The 16,027-nt window shown below is 30.9% G+C and overlaps 1 protein-coding gene across 2 annotated transcripts in view; it reads left to right on the top strand.

Annotated features, from left to right (window-relative positions):
- Positions 1–16,027, top strand: part of LOC145335056 (uncharacterized) — a 69,870-nt gene that overhangs the window by 23,184 nt on the left and 30,659 nt on the right. For both annotated transcript variants that reach the window (XM_080180749.1, XM_080180750.1), the window contains exons 3-10: positions 4,204–4,388; positions 4,820–4,981; positions 8,861–8,961; positions 9,372–9,453; positions 9,614–9,725; positions 12,172–12,257; positions 12,662–12,769; positions 13,321–13,383. In XM_080180749.1, coding sequence (XP_080036875.1) covers positions 8,873–8,961; positions 9,372–9,453; positions 9,614–9,725; positions 12,172–12,257; positions 12,662–12,769; positions 13,321–13,383 — 540 coding nt within the window. In that variant the 5' untranslated portion in view covers positions 4,204–4,388; positions 4,820–4,981; positions 8,861–8,872. The remainder of the gene's footprint in view (positions 1–4,203; positions 4,389–4,819; positions 4,982–8,860; positions 8,962–9,371; positions 9,454–9,613; positions 9,726–12,171; positions 12,258–12,661; positions 12,770–13,320; positions 13,384–16,027) is intronic.

Raw genomic sequence — 16,027 nt, 5'->3', positions numbered from 1 at the left:
CCCCCCACCACAAAACATTTTTTTATGGGTGGAAGGGGATGTTATAAAATCTCAACAGGAAGGATGAATAACCCCATTAAAAAATTTTTGGGGGGGGAGATAAAAACACTCATTTTGGAAATAATTTACTTAAAATTTACCTATTATGTAAAACTGATTTTAAACAAGGATGACAACATCTATAAGTAGCAAAGCACAAAAAAATCATTAATAAGAATACAGACAAGATTTAAAGAGCATATGTTGAAATCAATATATATTTTAGATAGAAAAAGTCACAAATCCTTTTTTCTGTATGTTGTGTGATGACAGTCAGAGTAAATTACATACTGGATGCTCGAAACAGCAAGAAATTTTTTTTTTTAATCTTATAATCCACGTTCCATAAAAACCAAAGATATCAAGAAAATTACTTGTCCTTTCATCTACAGATATAAAAATCTCTTAGAAATATGGAAAACTTTGGGGTATAGTTTCTTTTGTGGCAATGCCTCTTAAAGGGCATTTCGTCGTATTTTCATAGTAGCTTTTAATAGGTTATTCTAGGTTAAGTTGGGTCAGGTGATTTCCCCGCAGGCTTAGGCAATTGGCCCCGCAGGAGCTATACATAGGTGAAAAGCTGCTGTGAAAATACGACGAAATGCACCTTAAGAGGCAATGTCACAAAAGGGACTATATCCGAAATTTAAAAGATACAAAAAAGCCAAAAACGTCCAACGTCCAACCTCCATGAATTTTTTATAGTTAATTATACTCCATAATGATGGGAATGTTAACATTAAGTTTTAGCCTTCTATCTTTAATTGCAGTTGAAAAAATCACATTTCCCCCTTAGCATTTCGTACTGACAGCCATAGTGAATTATAGAGAAGTTAAAAAGTTATATCAACATATCCTACCCTCTTTAAATGGCACTTTAAAACTCTGTTAATTTTTGATTAAGTGGTGTTTCCAATGATTTATAAGTGAAGTGCGTAAAGCGCACCTAAAAATATTTACTCCCCCTTTGAACTAAAATCAATTAAAGACAACAAGAGTGGCGTATTTTATCAAGTTAGGAATATAGAGTGTAGTTAGTTTTAAGGGTTTTTAATGAAAATTGCCATAAAAAACATGTCTTTTTGTAAGGGTATGTACACAAAAAAAATGATAAACTTATCCTGAAAATATTATGATATCATATATAGTTATTCATTTAGACAGACATACAGTGTTGGGAAAAAGACTTAGATAAATATCAACGCTGTTTCTTTTTTATATAAAATAACTTTTTAATTAAATATTTGTTGTTTTATAGAAATAAAAACAAAATATACAATGAAATAAAAAGCAGAAACCATTTGGAAGGGCGCGAAGCGCAAATTTTTTCTTTAAATATGCAGGGAGGGAGGGGTTTTTGGGCTATTTATTACACTAGTCCCCAATATTTCATATAAAATTTTCTTATTCGTTGGCTCAACAACTTTGGGGGACTTTAATGGAATTTTGATTGGTTGGTTAATTAAGTCGAGTTTCCATACATTTCATCCACTAATTGTAATCTATATAAGGGTAATCATCATTGGGGATGTACAAAATTTCTTTGGTAAAAAGTTTATATTATACAAAATAAAATACTTCCTATTACCTGGTTTGTTATGTTCAGTGAAAAAAGATTATAACCTAATTTCTTTTTGGTCGCTAGGGGGGGGGCGATTGCCCCAAATGCCCCCTTCGGTTCGCACGCCAAAGCGTTTCTATTCCACCTGATACTAATCGGTTTCAAGGTCATACGGGAAAATAAAAATATCTGACACTGTAGAATTATTGATAGACAAGCTGACAAAGTGATTAGATTAGATTAGAAGAGAATTTTCACACTAAGAAAAAAAACTTTTCCTGTACAAATGAAATAAAATTTATAGCAAATACTGACAAAACAATATAGTTATTTGATGCGCATTGGTCAAGGGAATCATTCCAAAATATATTCTTTTTATACAGTAGCTTCTAATTCGTATCTTAATAATGAAGATTTAGCATAATCCAAAAAATAATTTAATTAAACCTAACTGTCAGAAATAAATAAGCAGAATAGAAGTGTATAAGTTTGAACAAAATTGTATGTAGATTAATTGTTGCAAAACTGTTAAATACAGTATAATGTTTAAACGCCATACTTACATTTTAAGGACTTGATTATAGTGATGCTTATCTTATAAAGAATATTCTACATTGTTGAACTAGGAATCATAATTCCAAAAATCAGATATATTGTATACTATATCACATAAAAAATGTTGTCAAAAATCGTAGCTAAGTGTTAAAGGAATCATCATGCAAAGTTTGAAATCGATGGGACAATTCAATCATGTTTCAATTATTGAGAAGAGCTAACGGTTACGGACGGCCATACGGACGGACTGACCCTAATTATAAAAAACTTCGCCTTTAAAAATACAAAAGGTCAGGTCCATATAGTTATACTTGTGTAGCTTTGTTACCAAAGTGCAAAGAACCCAATAAGAATTTTAACATATTAATTAAATTCCAATCAAATTCAATTAAATTTGAAAGAAAATAACACAGGCCCCTTTAACCCCCCCTCGGGCCTCCCCCCCCCCCCCCCTGTTTACCCATTTTGAAACTCAAACGGCACTAAATCTCCTCCCCATAACCTTAGATCATTCTCTCCTCCTTTTATTTTTTCGCCCCCTTATTTTCTTTTATTTTGGTTAAGATAATATGAATTAAAAACAGCAAAGATTAGCTTTATTTGGGGGATCTCTCATATACAGAAAAACTTTCCCGTCATTTAGTAATAATTATTAATCATTTTTATTATTTAATATTACATCCTCGTATCAAAATCAGTGTAAAAGTCTAAACAAATTTGAAAGTTAATTTTTTGAAAAACTTACTTAAATACAGGACATGGTTTAAGAAAATACTTCTATTTTTAGGGCTTGATTATAGAGATGCTTCGCTTATAACATTATACTTTGTTGAAATAGAAATCAGTATTCCAAAAACCAGATGAATAGGATAATTTTATAACATAAGAAATAGTTATTAAAAGTAATTGGTTTTAAATTGACGTATTCTGGTAGAGTTAAAGAGTTGCCACGCTTACTAAATCGTAACTTACTGTTATATGAATCATCATGCAATGTTTGAAATTGATAGAAAATTTCTAGTATATCTAAAATAACAAAAATATAACCTTTACGGACGTACGGACCTGCCGACCCTAATGGTATTAAAGACTTTAGTTTTAATAAAATTTGCATCATTAAACGGACACTGATTAAAAAGAAGAGTTACCCAAAAAAAAGAAGGCGTGGCCTGTCGGCCTCTTTATTCATTAAGATCCGCAAAGGGGGCGGTTCTTAGGAAAACTTTGATTCTTTATTATATCAATGTATCTAGGGTTTGAATTATGTTGTGTTTAATTTGGTAATAAATCCTTAAAAATCACCAAAAAGGTTTAAAGCCCTTTGCCTTAATCATAGACAAAAAAATGTACTCAAAAGAACCTTTATTTTTTTATATTTATAAATTTGTTTTATTGAAAACTGAAAAATGTAATTATCATAAAGAATTTAAAAAACTCAGACAAAAATTTTGATTTTCGTTAATTTATTTATCTATTAATTAATCTATGAAAATATTATGGAACTTTCAAAAAATCCTTTAGTTATCTTGGAGAAATCGTGGAAGTATGATTAACATTTATTTGACTCATTGCTTTATTTCCTAGTGATTATTTTAGTGATAAAGGTATAATTTTTGGTTTGATTAAAAGACAAGGATGACAAGGATGACAAGATGATCCTTTCAAATTGAATTGAAAATATCAAGATCAAATGTCATATATTGAGAATTTATAATTAATACATACTTTACAATTACATGGAAATTGTTTTAGCTAGTATTTGCTCCGCTACCTATGAAACTAATTTTCTTAGCAACCGCTAGTAAATACACATACTAGATATGTATAGAATGCGTGAATATTATGACAGGAGAAAAATTGCCGTCAATGCTAACATGGATACCATTTATGGTTATTTATTCGTTCATCCAGTAGAGGGTAAAAGGGTGGGGTAAATAAGGTGGGATAGTAATTTTAGCCAGCTACAAATTTCACTTTATTAGAGTACATGATAATCTGGAGTAAGATCCAAGTAATAATAAATCACTAATTTTAGATTTTTATTACAGGTTTGTGTTTAGCAGACAATATTTACAAAAATATTACCAAACCACAGAAACAAGAAAATCTACCAAAGTAAAGAAATTGAAAATTGAACTCGGAACATTTTTTTATGAAAAAAAAGTGGTAATGAAAAAGTGATGCAACGACGGTGAACCGTGAATTTCAACTTTTTTTCACATTCATTTACAAGGTTATTATATACAAGGTTTTTTTCACACCATAATTTAGTCGCGAAACTGCTTCAAAAATCAAGGATATATAGGGATATGACATTGGCCGATAAATTGATGTACGTCACCAATCATGATACATGAAATTACCCCTTCTTTAGATTAAAATTATACTTTGAACACTCTACGTAATTTACCAACCAATCAAAATTTATTAAAATCCACACAGTTGTTAAGCCTATGAATAAGAAAACGTTATTATAAAACTTTGGGGACTAGTGTAATAAACAGCCCATTGTCCTATCACTCTCTCTGGTAAAATATACAGATCTTCTTAGCTGCTCATACTTTAGTTTCATGAGATATACTCAGAATCTTTAGTAACAAAATTCAAGTATAATCTTTTCTGATAACCAAAACTGAGTATATAATAACCTTGTTGGTATTATAGAATTAGAGTCACCTAGCTGTTGACACAGAATATGAAATAAATAATTATTATTAATAAGAGACCTTGATATAATAGTTAGTGATATAATAATTATATTATATTATGAGATAAAAACAAACATTAAATCAAAAATAAGTGGAACATACATAAATACATTAAAAGGTCAGTTTTTTTTAGTTTTTTTTATATAATTAGCTATCTGTGTATTTTCTAATTATCTATCTATCTTTTTCATTATCTAGATACATTTCTATATTATTAACTAGCAGCCTCTAGGGGCACTTAAGGAGGTGGAAGTTGAATAATTCGACAAATTTCAAATTTTGATATTTCTTTCTTTTCTTTGCATAAGTTTTTACTTGTGTAGAATAATTTATCTAAATGTACTTTAACTGGCTTAAAAAAGGGGTGCGGTTTCTACGTAAATGAATGCCACAAAAATGACCATCAAGTAATTTATTTCTGTATACAAAAAATATATCTGATTTAAATTTATAATTGTGGTTTTAGATTTAAAAGGCATTTATTTCTTAAAGTAAACAAATTTTTCGAAGAAAAGTCTTGAAATCTATATAAGTGCTTTCGATAAAAATGAATTACCCTGCCCCCTTTTATTTTTAAATAAATTAAAATTGAGAAGTACTTTTTTAACCTGTGCCTAACACCTAGATACTAGGTAGCAAATATCAGTCCTAACCATGCGGGGCTACCCAGTGCCCAATCTAAAATGACCTAAGGTTGAAAAAAACAAAAACCATCACCTCAATATTAATTTTAATATACCTTTTAAAAGATGTTTTTCTGCTAGACTAGACACTTGGAGTAAACAGAAAAATAACCAATTAACTACAGACGGAAAATTAATTTTTTTTTGCTTCCTTTAATTTAAAACTCATTGGTTATGTATTAAATAAAATGTAAGTAGTGTAAGAGAAATGGGAAGGAAGTATGGTTGATAAAATCCATTGTTTTCGTAAAACAGTTACAAATTTCAAAGTAAAATAGCAAAATATTAAATCCTGGGTTGATAGGACAATAGATGATAAATTATTCTATCAAAAATATACTTTGTTATATTTACCTTACTGGGCCTCAAGGGCACTTAAAAACTGAAGTGGTAAGGGTCAAGTTTCATAAGTTTATTTTTCTGGGACTTGTTCAAAGCTTTATTGTAAAGGAGAGCCATATCATTTCAGTGGTTAGCGAGATCTTTCGGTACAAACAGGCAGACAAGCAAACAATCTGTTACAATCATATAAGGATTTTAAAAAAACAATTTTGTCTATAAGCAGCGCATAAGTGGAAATGTAGTATATCATGGATATAAAGTAGATATTGTCAATTATAGTCAACTAGACAGGCAGTTTTAATTTATTATGTGTTTAATCTGAACGTCTGCTTAGAAACTGAAACCCATAAACCATGAAAAATTTCTACTCTTTAGAGCTGTGATATCACTATCGCATATTCCCATATTTTTTCATAAATTAAGACTTTATAGAAAATAGCTTCAAAAACTACAGAAGGGGTGGGGGGCTGTTCAAGATGTAGTTGAAGCAATTAGAAATAATCAGTTCGTGCTGTAGTAATAATTTGTTACTATGGTGATGTAACTCATGTTGTGGATTTGATGGCACATTTTTTTTAGCATTTTACGTAGTACGTTCAAATAATTTTTGTGGTTAACTTATTTACGCTGGAAATAACACTTTTAGAATACATTAACAAAAAAAGATGATGTAAATCAATATAAAAAATTCAGCTGTTTTATTAAAAAGATGAATTGGTCTGTTTTATTTTGGTTTATTAACGGACGGACACTCAGAATTATACGGCAGCTTTGCTACTTTATAAAAGATTAGCAATTTGAATTTATTTTGCAAAAATGTATCAACATCCATATTTTTGGCCAGACTTATGCGGTCGCTTTTTGGAAAATTATTTTTGGTTAAATATTTAAAGTTTTCTTATGTAATCTATAAAAGTTTTTACAATTTAAACTGTTTAGGTGGTTAATTGTTAAAAAAAGTGTAGACCTCAGTTTTATATTAGCACTACCACTTAACCCTTAAACTTTGTTTAATTATTATTTCAAGCAAGTAAGCAGTCATAATGTAGCTAGACTATCGTTATATCGATAAAATGTAAGTTAGGATCACTTTTGTATAATGCCATATAGTCAACGCAATGTCAATGTTATCCTTTGAGGAATCAATATGTCGATTGTATGTCAATTATGGTCTCCTTAATGTAGTGCAATATTGTCGAAATGAAATAGTTTTGTTTTGCCAGAATAGGTTTTTAACACATTTAATTAATTGATATATAACTCGCATGCTACCTTTTGATTGAGATGACGATTTTCCAACGTTTATCGCCAAAAAATTAGGTGGTAATTCATAAGCTACCATTTGAGATATCAAACAACGGAGCATGCTACCTTTTTTTAAAGTTTCGCTGGGATAATTTATTTATGGACGTAATTCAATTTGTAATTGCAAAAACCTAAGTAAGGGATAAAACGATAATTAAATGGATTAAGTTTGCAATTTCAGACACAGCCCAAATTGTGTTTAAATTTTATCAAAAATGATCCATGTGGCATAACAAAATAAGGGAGATGAGACCCCTAAAAAAGAGATGGATAATCCCTCATTTTTATTACGTCACATTGTTCTTTTTTGACACAATTTTAACGTAATTTTGGCTTTGTCGCAATTTCATACAATAAACAAAATAATTGGCATATATAAATCTATCGACTACCCCTTAGAGGGAAGGGGGGGGGGGGTATATAAACACTTCACTTTCATTAAATTTAAAAGAAAAAGTTAAAAATTTGTAAGAAATTATTGAACCTGATAGACATACAGACGAACATCCTGTTACTTTTATATAAAGCTAAGAACAAAACTGCATTCTATACTTTTACTGATGTAAAAAGAAAATCTAAATATAAAAAGCTTCATTTTTAACAATTAATAATTTTTAATCTGTTTACTTATCAGACTATCTATTTGTAAAATCATTATGTAATCAAATGCCAAAATGAATTTGAGGTCGTTTTACAATCGTTAAAAATATTCAAATAAAGCCGCAAACAACCATTGCAATTTATAATTTAAATCAGAATTTTTTTATCTGACTTTTATTTGCTGTGTTTATCTATCTATCTTGCAATATATTAAACTAGCGGCTACGCCCCCTAGAGGCCTCTAGGGGCACTTGAGGATAGTCGAATTTTATAACCCAATTTTATTATTAGTTTTTAAAAGAAAAAGTATAAAAAATTTTTGGGGAGAATTTTAATTATTTAGTCATAAAAAAAAAAAAAAAATTTTGTGGGGTTTTTTTTTCTAGGGGCGATTTCTCTTGGGAGGGTGGTGGTACCCTCCCCTAAAATAGTTATAAACCTTCCCGGGACCTATGAGAAGCTACCCTGTTAAGGAGAACCCGATCGGTTCAGTGGTTAGCGAGATCCTTCGGTACAAACACTCAAACACAAAGACAAACAGACATCCTGTTACTTTAGTATAAAGATTTCCAATTAATCCATTTATCTCATGTGTATATTTATCTATCTACTTAGGTAATTACCTAGCTACCCACCGATCTACTTACCTATCTATCTATCTATCTATCTATCTATCTATATATCTATCTATCTATCTATCTATCTATCTATCTATCTATCTATCTATCTATCTATCTATCTATCTATCTATCTATCTATCTATCTATCTATCTATCTATCTATCTATCTATCTATCTATCTATCTATCTATCTATCTATCTATCTATCTATCTATCTATCTATCTATCTATCTATCTATCTATCTATCTATCTATCTATCTATCTATCTATCTATCTATCTATCTATCTATCTATCTATCTATCTATCTATCTATCTATCTATATATCTATCTATCTATCTATCTATCTATCTATCTATCTATCTATCTATCTATCTATCTATCTATCTATCTATCTATCTATCTATCTATCTTTCTATCTATCTATCTATCTATCTATCTATCTAGGACAGCCTAAAGATGAGGTGTGTATGTAAAAGCCTGCTGTTATTGTTATCACTAAATCTGCTGCACTCAATATATTCTATACAAGTGCCATGTGGTCAGAGGTAATAATATATACGTACAAACAAGAAGATAACTAAAGTCCCTCATCAGATTATGACGTCATACGATAGAATAGCCAATAATAGACCAGAATACATTGTAATATACTGGACTATCATTGGTCATATGTATTGTATGACGTCATTTATTATTAGACACTATACGCTGTTTCTTTTATATAGAAGCTTGAAACAAAAATTGAATCGATCTGTTGAATAATTGCTTACTTTTCATAATTTTTAATCAACATTTAAATAGATTCTTTGTATTTACAATTTTGCCCTATTGTCCAGAGAATCCTCATTCACAAAAAAGCAGAACCTTAAATAGTACATTAATTATTAAACCTAAAATATTTTTAAAAGCTTCTAATTTTAAAAGAAAAATCGTCAAAACTTTTTGTATAATTTAGATATTCACCTTATGACGCATCTAAATATGGAATTGAGAATGGCAGAGAAGTGGATCCCACCCTCTTATCCTCACAAACACAAGTACAGTATAATGTAACAAGCTCGGGCCTAAGTATCCTCGGGGCTAATAAAACTGAAATTAATAAATTTTTTTTTCATTTACAATACTAGTATAGCTGTCTATAGTACGATGCTCGATAAATAACTATTTTTTTCTTTTAATCTTTTTTTTTATTTTTAGAGTTTTCCATGGCTGGTAAAGATTGTTGTAGTATCCCCGATTTTGGAGCTTTTGTGTGCCGGGGCTATTGTTACAAATACTGTTATCATCGCACCAGCACATTGCTTGAGAGGTAATATTTTGTGTGCCGGGGCTATTGTTACAAATACTGTTATTATCGCACCCGCACATTGCTTAAGAGGTAATATTTTGTGTGCCGGGGCTATTGTTACAAATACTGTTATCATCGCACCAGCACATTGCCTGAGAGGTAATATTTTGTGTGCCGGGGCTATTGTTACAAATACTGTTATTATCGCACCCGCACATTGCTTAAGAGGTAATATTTTGTGTGCCGGGGCTATTGTTACAAATACTGTTATTATCGCACCAGCACATTGCTTGAGAGGTAATATTTTGTGTGCTGGGGCTATTGTTACAAATACTGTTATTATCGCACCCGCACATTGCTTGAGAGGTAATATTTTGTGTGCTGGGGCTATTGTTACAAATACTGTTATTATCGCACCCGCACATTGCTTGAGAGGTAATATTTTGTGTGCCGGGGCTATTGTTACAAATACTGTTATTATCGCACCCGCACATTGCTTGAGAGGTAATATTTTGTGTGCTGGGGCTATTGTTACAAATACTGTTATTATCGCACCAGCACATTGCTTGAGAGGTAATATTTTGTGTGCTGGGGCTATTGTTACAAATACTGTTATTATCGCACCCGCACATTGCTTAAGAGGTAATATTTTGTGTGCTAGGGCTATTGTTACAAATACTGTTATCATCGCACCAGCACATTGCTTGAGAGGTAATATTTTGTGTGCTGGGGCTATTGTTACAAATACTGTTATTATCGCACCCGCACATTGCTTGAGAGGTAATATTTTGTGTGCTGGGGCTATTGTTACAAATACTGTTATTATCGCACCAGCACATTGCTTGAGAGGTAATATTTTGTGTGCTGGGGCTATTGTTACAAATACTGTTATTATCGCACCCGCACATTGCTTGAGAGATAATATTTTGTGTGCCGGGGCTATTGTTACAAATACTGTTATTATCGCACCCGCACATTGCTTGAGAGATAATATTTTGTGTGCCGGGGCTATTGTTACAAATACTGTTATTATCGCACCCGCACATTGCTTGAGAGATAATATTTTGTGTGCCGGGGCTATTGTTACAAATACTGTTATTATCGCACCAGCACATTGCTTGAGAGATAATATTTTGTGTGCCGGGGCTATTGTTACAAATACTGTTATTATCGCACCCGCACATTGCTTGAGAGATAATATTTTGTGTGCCGGGGCTATTGTTACAAATACTGTTATTATCGCACCCGCACATTGCTTGAGAGGTAATATTTTGTGTGCTAGGGCTATTGTTACAAATACTGTTATCATCGCACCAGCACATTGCTTGAGAGGTAATATTTTGTGTGCCGGGGCTATTGTTACAAATACTGTTATTATCGCACCAGCACATTGCTTGAGAGGTAATATTTTGTGTGCTGGGGCTATTGTTACAAATACTGTTATCATCGCACCAGCACATTGCTTGAGAGGTAATATCTTAATCATTTGAAAAATTTAGCAGCGGGGGGGGGGGGGTATTAAGCTGTTTATTACATTAGTCCACACAGTTTTATAATAACGTTTGTTTATTAATTTGCTTAACAACTTTGGGGGATTTTTATTGGCGTTCAATCACTAGTTGTAATATTCTACAGATAGGATAATTTTGTGTATCACCATTGGGCATGTACATCAATTTATCGGCTATTGTCTTATTCCTTGAGTTCTGTAATCTAATCTTTATTATAAAATTATGGGACTGTCATTTGAAAGTGTACGGATACTAATTATCTTATTCGCTGTCTCGAAAACTTTGAATACTGAATTGAATTTTCATAGTTGTTTCAAACTACTAATGTTTAATCTTTCCAATCAATAATATATCCTACAAAAGGGATAATTTTGATAATTATTACTTGGGATGTACATCAATTTATCGGCTATTGTTTTATCCCTCCCTCTAATCTTTATTTTAAAAATGTATACTTAAAATCCTTGGATACTTTCATTGAATTTTGATGATTGTTTCATAGTGTCCACTTTATTTAAGGGGTTATTTTGTGTATCACCTAAATATATAATCCATCAAGGAGCGATTCTTCGTATTTTTCACAGTAGCTTTTCTCCTATTTCTAGCCCCTGCGGGGGGCTCTAACCCTGCGGGGCCAATTACCTAACCCTGTGGGGAAATCACCTAACACAATATAACCTAACCTAACTATAAAATAACCTATAAAAAGCCATTTTAAAAATACGAAGAATCGCTCCTTATGGAGGGATGTCGTGGAAAGGACTATACCCCCATCATCTTATCCTTTATTTCCATACTTTAATCCATATTATTTAAATGTAGGACAGCCATTAGAAAGTGTACGAGAACTTGTTATCTTTTTCGCTGTCTCTAAAACCTTGGGTACTAATTACTTTATATGAATGTTGGTTTCCAGCTCATAGTGTTCAAACTTTTCAACCAATAATTTATCCTAGGACTGCCATTGGAAAGTGTACGGGTACTTGTTGGTCAACAATCTGGGGATGGAGAAGATAGTTCTATTCAAGATGTTGCTTATCATGTAAGTTTTTCTTTTAGAAAGCGTAGCTACACTATACTACTACACTATATCTACACAATTAGTGCTTAATGTCTATGTATGTATATTTTAGCACAAACATACATTAAAAAACAAATATCCAAATTACTTGTTATTAATGATATCCTTACAAATATTTCCCTCTAAACGTGTTATATATAAAAGTTTCTGTTTCGAAGGATCAAACTTCAGGGTCAAACACTCTTTTAAGACATACAGCATGCCAAATTAAAAAAGTCAATTATTTTATATAATTTTAAGCTAGAATAAATTTTCATGATAAACTTTACTTATCTTTTTTCTTTTTTTTAGATGGATAATCGTATTTTATATTTCACCAATTATGTAACCTATAACTACAAAACTAATATCTCCTTTATTTGAAGATTGAGAACCTTATCCTACACCCTAACTATAACGTAACAGAACCTGGTAACGTAGCAGACATAGCTGTAGTGAAACTAGAACCCAGAAGAGATTTTGGACCTATTAAGGTAATAATAAAAAAAATATGTTGGATGTTTGTAATAAACAATTACTATTATGATATCTAGCGGTTGCGCCCTTAGCATCTAGGGTTCTCTATTCAAAAGGTTAAGGAATAACAATCTCAAGACTAAAATGTAAAATAGCCTAAAACCGACACTAAAACTATATTAAGGCTTCCTTAAATGGGGAACTAAATGGTTTAGTAGTTATTGAGATTTTGAACTTCAGACAAAAAATCCTTACTACTTTATATAAAAGGATTAAACAACTGGATTAGACCAATTGAGTTAATTAGGAAGCATTATTAAGATCATGTCTCCAACTACAAGGAAAGATTTATATTCCAAAGAAAAATCTTCCAAAATAAATTTGATGTATTTTTTAAACCAACTTAATCTATTGGTAAATCTATTTACGCAACATTTATTTTAAACAAGTTTTTAAACATTTCAAATTTAATAACTTTCATATTTATATGTAAATGTATAAGTAGTAAAATTTCAAAAGTTACTAAGTATTTAAAAAATACAATTTTTATTATTTTAACTTTTCCTAGGTTGGAAACTTTTCATCACCAGTTTGTCTGCCAGGAGATGCCAGACCTTCTTCTAATTGTCAGGTATAATTCAAAAGTTTTCACCTTAAATCTTTTGAATTTCCCTCAAAGCTGTTAGGAAGCCCATGAGACTTCCCGCCTCCCTCCCACTTCTTTTTAAAATGAATAGAAAAGGGGTATGTTCCCTACCGCAAGGAGGCCTATACCTACTATATGCCATAACTCTGATACCCTGTACCCAAAATAAGAACTCCTAATCTGACCTAAAGACACAAACTAACAAAAAAAACTTTATTTTTTTTTAAATATGGGGGGAGGGTGATTTGTTTGATATTATCTTTAAAAATAAAATCTTGTAAACTTCTCAAAATAAATGACAAAAGTTTTAATCACACTAGTTCACAGTGGGATCTTTTGAAAAAAATCGGGACATCCAAAAAATCTAAAATCGACTTTTATCTATCCTAGGACCTAATAATAGCTGTAAGTAGACAGCTAGAAAAGAAATTTTTAAAAAATATTAATTTTTGGCGGGTTTATGCCATTTTTAAAAAAGGTAGTGAAAAATTTCTTTTCAGTTTTAATGATTTTCCAGATTTTTTTACACAATTTTTTCAAAGCAACAAAAAATACATTTATGTTCATCTTATGAAAAAAAAAATTTATTGAGGTACTTTTCAGATACCTGTACCAATGTCTAATTAAAGAAAAAATTTAAAAAAATATTTTTTTGGTGGTGTAAATTGACATTTTGTGAGAAAATTTCACCAAAAATATTAAGATTTTTAACCCCAAAAAATCAGTTTTCTCCATTTTACCCAAAAACGGACAGGAGGCCCCGGGTTTTGCAATGATAATATCAATATACAACATGTATTGTATATAAAACAGTTTTCACAACCTGGGGCCTCTTGTCCGTTTTTGAGTAATTGAGCATTTTACATTGCATGGTTTGAACAATTTCGTTCTTGTTAATTTCAAATTTTCCTTCGTTAGAGGGGGAAGGAGTCATTTTAGAGCCCAAAGTCATCTCTGCAATATTTTCAAACTTTTTAAGACAGATCTTTCTTGACTTATGCATCATTTGCCTCTGGCGAACCGTTTCGCCGTTATTTGCCGCCGTTGGCGTGATTTTCAACGATTTTTGCCGTTCTCGCGGTTTTAATGGACAATTAAGGGATAAAGGAGTCGTTAAATAAAGATGACTTATAAATACTTTTATTTTAGCAATTAAATTTGCTAAATTTCATGTGTTCTAAAAAAATTTGTAATTCTAACTGGTTTTGGTCCAGCAGAAATTCAAATTTTGGGATTAATTATAATATTGCAAAAACATTATATACGCATCAGAGAGAGAGAGAGAAATATACGTTTGAGAGAGAATATAATATAGGTAATTATGTTTATATTCTTATACAAACTTTAAATGAAGATAGCTTGACTTAGAATAAAGGTATTAACACAAAATCAAAAGTGTTTTGAAAATTATGTTATTGTTGTTTATATCTGTAAAAAAAATATTTGAAAACATGCCTTATAAGTGTCCTATTTTACTTATACTGGACCTACCTAAAAATGCCGGGACTCGAACTGGGTGCACCTGACGCTATATTCTTGTTCACAAACATTGTTTGCATTGAAAAAATATTTACATAGACGTTGATTTTGTTAAAATATTCCTATCCTAACTAAAGTTATGAAGTTCTATAGATTTTTTAAAAATAGGGTAGCTTCGCTCCTCCAATACCGACAGACGTACTTACCAAATGCACATTAGAAGTCAACAGGAGCAAAATTTAAGTTATTTCCTAGCTAAAGCAAAAAAAATTACATCATTTCCTCAAATACAAGTCTATTTATTGAAGTTTACTTTTGTCTACTCTTAATGTCCCGTTTTTAGGCAAAAGATCCCACTGTGTAGTTGTATAAAATAGTAGACAACGAATAAAGGCTAGTAATATAACACTTTTGCGCTGAAAAACTATAAAACCTTACAAATTATTAATTAAATTTTACACTAAAGGTGCTTGGCAACAGAACCCAAAGTTATTTTTATTATTTCTGGTTTTTATTAAAACTAATTTTTTTGTGCAACTTGTTAATTGCTGGATAAAGTGAAATTGCAAAGATTAAAATTAATCCTCAATTTTGCCATGGACCCTTGCATCAATGCATAGGTAAATGGCATTGAAATTAATCTACCATTTTCCTTTTCCTAAATATTTACCAAAAAATCTAAATCAAAACCTTTGTGGCAAGTTTAAAGCTGCTTATAGTGCATAATAAAAAATGACGTCATTCAATAAAATATGACCAATGTTAGGCAAGTTTACATAATAATTGACCAATAGCAAAATGAATACTGCCCTATCATTGGTCATTTGGTTGTATGACGTCATTTTTTAGCAGGCACCATAAGCTTCTATGGAAGGTTTAATTTTCCATAGACTGACATATCACTGTATCTCTAGAGTTTACTTTGGTTGATTGAACTGGTCATTAAAAGTCATTGTTTTGATGCTTTTTAAGGAGCAAAGCTTCTCCTCAAATTTGAGTTGTAATTGATGAACTCTTTTAAATTTATTCTTTTAAGTTTGATACCATAGATAAACCTCCTGTTCAGAGATTATATAAGTTTATTGTTGAACATTTAAAAATGTTTTGTTGAAATCTAATCTCTAAGTAAATTTGTATCTTGAATAGCAGA

Source organism: Acartia tonsa, chromosome 13 (assembly GCF_053477335.1).
Source record: "Acartia tonsa isolate MP-2025a chromosome 13, ASM5347733v1, whole genome shotgun sequence".
Lineage (NCBI taxonomy): Eukaryota > Metazoa > Arthropoda > Copepoda > Calanoida > Acartiidae > Acartia > Acartia tonsa.
The sequence above is the reverse complement of the archived record's forward strand: the minus strand, read 5'-3'. Positions and strand labels throughout refer to the sequence as shown.